Source organism: Oncorhynchus nerka, linkage group LG15 (genome assembly GCF_034236695.1).
Source record: "Oncorhynchus nerka isolate Pitt River linkage group LG15, Oner_Uvic_2.0, whole genome shotgun sequence".
NCBI classification, from domain to species: domain Eukaryota; kingdom Metazoa; phylum Chordata; class Actinopteri; order Salmoniformes; family Salmonidae; genus Oncorhynchus; species Oncorhynchus nerka.
In genome coordinates this window covers 48,162,464-48,170,041 of record NC_088410.1, presented here as the reverse complement: position 1 = coordinate 48,170,041, position 7,578 = coordinate 48,162,464, and the positions used below count along the sequence as shown (strand labels likewise).

The following is a 7,578-nucleotide window of genomic DNA, read 5'->3' as shown; positions in this document are numbered from 1 at the left end:
ATTTGTCACCTGGTACTTTACCTGGTACTTTGACTAAACCGATGACTTATTGACAAATCATTGTGCAACATCATGGGTAAGCTCTGGACATCGTCTTTCAGCTCGAAAAAAGTGGATTTCTTCTGGTGTTCAAAAAAAGTATACAAACATGGTAGCCAAAGTTCCCAAACATCTCTTTAAGGGCCTGTCATTAGATGTAATTAGGTCTGTGTCCCTAAGGGGAAGATGGGGGGGGGGGGGGGGGGGGGGATGAACACTAACTTATGAAGTACTTTGCTATTATTGCTTGAAAAAGACTTGTGATGAGTGGTTCTAACCTTGAACATAGTCTATTTCATTCGGTAATATAATTTTTAAAGATGGATTGCCAAACGTGGAGGAAATCATATGTACACTTTTTGTTTGTAGCCTTTAGGCTACACTGCAAATCAAACTATTGACTGTCAGTGTTTACATTGTTTATATATAGGCTATAAGAAAAGCATTTGTTTTCACCTAATTTCCTTTTTGTTGTCAGGTGGCCGGAAGACGCTGAGGTAGGAGAATTGTGTTCAAGGCAGATTCTTCTCTGCATTTCAATTGGCTTCTCAGAGAGGCATGGTAGCCTCAGTAACGTGCACAGTCAGGGTCTCCGGCGCTCTACGAATCATTATATACGCCCAGTACTGCGATGATGTTACCTGGTAAAGGGCGGAAAAAATCTCCAAGCTCCACATGACAGTATTTCGGCAGAATGGTCAAGAAATCCGGCAACGGCGGTGTTTACCCGGGTCCAGCTGCGGAGAAAAAACTCAAAGTAGGCTTTGTCGGGATAGAACCTGGGGCTACGGACTCAAACAAAGATGCTGCGCTGCTCATAGCAGGTGCGGACGCCAAGGCAACAACACGGGGCAGCATCCTTAGCAAACCGAGATCCAGCCTCTCCGGCAAACCCAAGCCTCCAAAGAGAACTGTATTCTACAGAAGACTGCAGAATTTTCTTTACAATGTTTTGGAGAGACCAAGAGGATGGGCATTCATTTACCACGCATACGTGTAAGTATTTGTTTAAATGGGTTAAAAGCAAGACCAGGGCGATTTAAAAAAAAATGCCTCCAGCCACCAACACGGTCTCGGGAGGCGTCTGAAACATTGTTTCATTATTGTCTTCTTTATATAGGCGGTGAAGACATTCAAACGACTGACTCACCGGGAAGTGTAGCGTGAGGGTTGTTGGGCGTGCAGTCATTCATGTATAGTTTCCCAACTGGGCATACCACGGTCATTTCAACGTGTATATTGGGTAATATCTGGTTAAGACATTGAGCAATGAGATTACAATTTACATGTAACTGCCAAAATAAAGGAAACATTCCAGTTAATGAGGGATACAAAGTATTTTGAAAGCAGGTGCTTCCTGAGTTAATTAAGCAATTAACATCCCTTCATGAATAGGGTCGTGTATAAAAATGTCCAGTTGCCCATTATTTTTGTTACCATGGCTAGAAGAAGAGATCTCAGTGACATTGAAAGGGGGGTCTCAAGGATATTTAGGGGGTTTAAAGTGTGTGTGTGTGTGTGTGTGTGTGTGTGTGTGTGTGTGTGTGCCACCAGATCTCAACCCAACTGAACACTTATGGGAGATTTCTGGAGCAGCAACTGAGATGGTGTTTTCCACCACCATAAACAAAACACCAAATTATATAATTTATTGCGGAAGAATGGTGTCGCATCCCCCCAGTAGAGTTCCAGACACTTGTAGAATCTATGCCAAGGAGCATTGAAGCTGTTCTGGTAGCTCGTAGTGGCCAAATGTCCTATTAAGACACTTTGTTTGTGTTTCCTTTATTTTAGCAGTTATCTGTATATTCACCCAATCAAAAAGACAGCTAAAAGTTAGTTGAATTGCCAATGAGTTATCACTATGCTTTCAACCATCTAAAAGCTCAACCAAATTCCAATGGAAAAACAATGTCTGATTTTAGGTTTAGTCTCACTGCACTTTCAACCATTTAAAAGCACAGCAAAGTTTAAATGGGAATACAAAGTCAGATAGTTTGTTTATTTATACAACAGATGTTATAACAGTGCTGCATCTAATAGCAGAACCAATTACCTGGATTGTAGTTGAGGTTCCCTGGGTGCAAGGGATCAATGCCGTTTAAGATTCTGCACATTATTATTATTGCAGCAATTCTGAAGGTCCCCACAGACCTGCGACGACCTATGCATGCGATCTTGAACTTATCTTGAATATGATTACAGAAGAAATGTGTAGTTACAGTAACCTAAATGTGGCCATGAATGTGTTACTCATTTTAAGGTTGAATGTTACATTAGTTTGTAAGACTAATACACAGTATTACAAAAGTAATATTGAAATTATGTTTGGTTGACAACGCAACCAAATATCAACATTTAAAGGAGAAGCAGTAGATTCAGTGCATTCGGAAAGTATTCAGACCCCTTGACTTTTTCCACATTTTTTTAACGTTTACAGCCTTATTCTAAAATTGATTCAATAATCACACCACCTCCACCATGCTTCACGGTGGGAACCACACATGCAGGGACAGATTTCCACCGGTCTAATGTCCATTACTCGTGTTTCTTGGCCCAAGCAAGTCTCTTATTATTATTGGTGTACTTCAGTCATGTGTTTTTTTTGCAGCAATTCGACCATGGAGGCCTGATTCACGCAGTCTCATCTGAAGTTGATGTTGAGACGTGTCTGTTACTTGAACTCTTTGAAGCATTTATTTTGGTTCCAATTTCTGAGGCTGGTAACTCTAATGAACTTATCCTCTGCAATCCTCTGTGGTGGTCCTCATGAGAGCCAGTTTCATCATAGCGTTTGATGGTTTTTGCGACTGCACTTGAAGAAACTTTCAAAGTTCTAGAAATTTACCCGATTGACTGACCTTCGTGTCTTCAAGTAATGATGAACTGTCGTATCTCTTTGCTTATTTGAGCTGTTCTTGCCATAATATGGACCTGGTATTTTACCAAATAGGACTATCTTCTGTATAACACCCCTACCTTGTCACAACACAATTGATTGGCTCAAGGAAAGAAGGAAATTCCACAAATTAACTTTTAACAAAGCACACCTGTTGATTGAAATCATGAAGCTGATTGAAATAATGCCAAGAGTGTGCAAAACTGTCATCAAGGCAAAGGGTGGCTACTTTGAAGAATCTTAAATAGAAAATATATGTTGATTTGTTTAACACTTTCTTGGATACTACATGATTCCAAATGTGTTATTTCACAGTTTTAATGTCTTCAATATTATTCTACAGTCTAGATAATATTTTTTTTACATAAAAAAAAACCCTTGAATGAGTAGGTGTGTCCAAACTTTTGACTGGTACTGTGCATTATGCTCCATACATACATACATACATACATACATACATACATACATACATACATACATACATACATACATACATACATACATACATACATACATACATACACTGTATGCTACAGTTGAAACGAAAACACGATATCCAGAAAATAAGGCACTTACTTTGATAGCAACGCACAGATGTCCAAAGTTATTATTTGTAATGAAAACTTCAATGGAACAATGTGAACGCCAGCCAGAAAATGTGCCAGTTCATGAAAGACTGCGCAAATGTCTGCATACTTGATGTGCGGAAGAAATGGGGAACAGCCCTCCTCAAAAATGAAAGTTTGTCCGGCTCAGTAAAGCCTCAAACATAAATTGTCCATGAACACTGAAATGGGCTACTTCCATGTGAATGAATGAGGAGGCGGAACACACCTCAATTCAAACTGTTGTTAGAAAATACAACTTGTTAGAAAATAATTAGAAATGAACAAGTTGAAACATAGCCTATAGATAATGAGCATGCAGCGCTTGTTAACTAACATGTTGCGTAACAATCACGTTTTGGAATAGTGAGTGCGTTCTCACATCACGTGCTTAAAACAACTCATGCTGGGGCAACCGTTAGAAATATTTGGAACTCGCCTATGAAAAGGTTCAATGAAAGATGTTTGGAACCACCAATACTCTTCCTAGAGCTGGCTGCCGAGTGGAACTGAGCAATCAGGGGAGAAGGGCCTTGGTCAGGGTCGGGACCAAGAACCCGATGGTCACTCTGACAGAGCTCCAGAGTTCCTCTGTGGAGATGGGAGAACCTTCCAGAAGGACAACTATCTCTGTAGCACTCCGCCAATCAGGCCTTTATGGTAGTGGCCAGACGGAAGCCACTCCTCAGTAAAAGGCACATGAAATCCTGCTTGGAGGCACCTAAAGGACTCTCAGACCATGAGAAACAAGATACTCTGGTCTGATGAAACCAAAACCTCTTTGGCCTGAATGCCAAGCGCCATGTCTGGAGGAAACCTGGCATCATCCCTACGATGAAGCATGGTGGTGGCAGCATCATGCGGTGGAGATGTTTTTCAGCGGCAGAGACTGTGTGACTAGTCAGGATCCAGGGAAATATGAACGGAGAAAAGTACAGAGAGATCCTTGATGAAAATCTGCTGCAGAGCACTCAGGACCTCAGGTCTGGGTGAAAAGGTTCACCTTCCAACAGGACAACGACCCTAAGCACACAGCCAATACAATGCACGAGTGGCTTTAGGACAAGTCTCTTAATGTCCTTGAGTGACCCAGCCAGTGTCCGGACTTGAGCCTCATCGAACATCTTTGGAGAGACCTAAAACTAGCTTTGCAGCAACGCTCCCCATCCAACCTGACAGAGCTTGAGAAGAGTTGCAGAGAAGAATGGGAGAAACTCCCCAAATACAGGTGTGCCAAGCATGTAGAGTCATACCCAAGAAGACTGCCAAAGGTGCTTCAACAAAGTACTGAGTAAATGGTCTGAATAATTATGTAAATGTCTTATTTCATTAAAAAAAATGTTTTTTATACATTTGCAAACATTTCTAAAATGCTTTGTCATTATGAGGTGTTGTGTGTAGATTGAGGGAGGAAAAAACTATTTCATCCATTTTAAAATAAAGCTGTAACTTAACAAAATGTGGAAAAAGTCAAGGGGTCTGAATACTTTCCCGAATGCACTGAATCTACTGCTTGGATAGTTCCATCTGATCCACCGGCTTAATATTAATTGTATTTTTGGTTGAGTTGGAGACGTGAATCCAACATATAATTTGTTAACTTGTCAACAAGTTAATAGGCTACTCATTTTATTTGAAATGTGATATTGAATTCTGTTTGGTTGTCAATGCAACCAAATATCAACATTTAAAGGCGATTCATCTCCTGCTTGGATATTTCCATCTGTGGAACTTGGTCTGGCTTTATTTCCACTTTATCTACAAATTAATCATTGATATGTTGGATTCACGCCTTCATCTCAACCAAAAATATAAGCTGAAGAGTAGGACCAAATCAAACATTTACAATTTAAATCAAGTTAGATTTGATTTATTCCTGTTCTTTATGACTTCGATTTTTGGTTGAGATGGAAACGTGAATTCAACATGTCAAGTATTAATGTGTAACCCATCCCCCAAAAAATCTAGATTTAGCTCAGCCTAACACTAGTTCCTTATTCTGAAAATCACTCCGCTCTCTGTAGTTATGCCACACTGGCTAATGGCTACATTGGCAAATCATGCTCGATCACCTGAGCAAACTTTCACCATCAAGCAGCCTAGTGTGAGCTTGTTTTTAATATCCTTTACGGTAGTTAATTTGTCTGCTTGCTGATGAAGTTTGTATGGTACCCAAGTTATGGGAATGTTCTCAAAAATCAGCATGTACAGTATCTGACTATGACAGCTGGCACTGTGCCTCACTTCTTTATAACATTTGGCCAACGCGATAACGTCACAGCCAGTGCGCGTACAGTCAGTGCAGATGGCCATGAGACAATGACCCTGGATGGGAGACCAAAGGGTAGCTATAGATCCAGTAGGAGGTACTGCCCAAGTTATAGTTAAAAAAATATATATACTGGATATACCGTTGAAGATCTGACGTTGTTTCAAAGGTACAAATTCAGCATATTTTATACAAGGATTGTCTCTGTTGAAATTTAGTTACAATGATGACATAATCCTGTGGTTAAAATGTCACACTCAAAACAACGGTTTTGACTTTAGATTACTTTTTTTCAAATCAAATGTATTTTCCACTTAGATTCCACGTCACAATACATTGACAAATGACATTGAAACAACATTGATCCAACCAGTTTGTGCCCAGTGGGTTGGCACGAGCAGAAATCATTTCAATATCATCATACTTTAATTAGGCATGTATGTAGCCTATTCCATTTTTTGTAACAGTGTAGAGCTTCTGATCAATGAGCATTTATACACTTTGTCTCTCTGTCTTGCCATCGCTCACATCCTATTTCTTCTATAAATACTGTTGTGGCCTAGGTCAGAAACATGAGATTCACATCCTTAGGCAGTTTTTCTCTTTCTCTTTACCAATGAATACAGTAGGCTTTTGCCAAGTCCTGATATCCAATAATACACCTATGCTGTTTATCTCTCTTCCTCCTTCCTATAGATTGAACATAGTATACTTTTTATCAAGTCATATGCAGTTAGTCTCTCTCTTCCTCCTTCCCATAGACAATCACAGTAATAGGCTTTTATCAACATTATTTCCTGCAAAAGCACTACGTCTACTCATTTGGAATCTTGGTCCTAGCAAATGGAGTGTACAGCCAATGCATTAGAGTCAGTCTGGGGATGAATAAAACATTGATTAGAGACAAATTAAAAGTCTTGCAAATGATATGGGCGTTTTCACACTGGCACAGAGTTCACCCTGTGGTGAACAGGCTAGTAGGTTCAGACCAATGATTTATATATATACACTAGATCCGTGGTTCTAGTGTAGCCCTGAACTAGCACACCTGATTCACTAATCAAGGGCTTATAATGATTTGTAGACACGTTGAATCAGGTGTGCTACCTCTGGAATAGTTCAAAGACATGGAATGGCTGGGGGTCCCCGAGGAGAGGTTTGAGAACCACTGCACTAGACTGACGCTGTGTTAAAGCGACCGTGCCTCCATCTTGGCACTCGTCCACAATTGTAAAAAAATATTTTGGAAGCTCTAGAAATGCATTTATTAATGTCTACATTTGTTTTTGCCACATGTATTATATTGCAGACAGCTTAATTCATACTTTTAAATTATATTATGTCAGCTAAACATAGATAGAAAATATATACATAACATTTTCCTTAAAGTATACTTTTCAGAGATTGCTAATGTTATTGTCCCCACTACAACAGGAAAATGCTTAAAAACATGTAATATTGTCATTGAATAATTTCATTGAAATACTATAAAATTCACTGGAGGTTGGTGGCACCTTAATTGGGGAAGACAGGCATGTGGTAATGGCTAGAGTGGAATAAGTGGAAAGGTATCAACAACCTCAAACACATGGATTCCATGTGTTTTGATGCCATTCCATTCGCTCCTTTCCAGCCATTATTAAGAGCTGTCCTCCCCTTAGCAGCCTCAACTGGTAGAATTCCATTCAATCCTATGCAGGACTGCTTCTACTTGGGAGTGCCAATGTGGCCTCTCAATGTCCAATACATGGCATCAGCAATCCATG

General features: G+C 39.9%; 1 protein-coding gene across 1 annotated transcript in view; it reads left to right on the top strand.

Annotated features, from left to right (window-relative positions):
* Positions 1-613: 613 nt before the first annotated feature.
* Positions 614-7,578, top strand: part of LOC115142832 (potassium voltage-gated channel subfamily KQT member 2-like) — an 82,452-nt gene continuing 75,487 nt past the window's right edge. Inside the window, exon 1 of the mRNA XM_065001650.1 lies at positions 614-1,035. Coding sequence (XP_064857722.1) covers positions 734-1,035 — 302 coding nt within the window. The 5' untranslated portion in view covers positions 614-733. The remainder of the gene's footprint in view (positions 1,036-7,578) is intronic.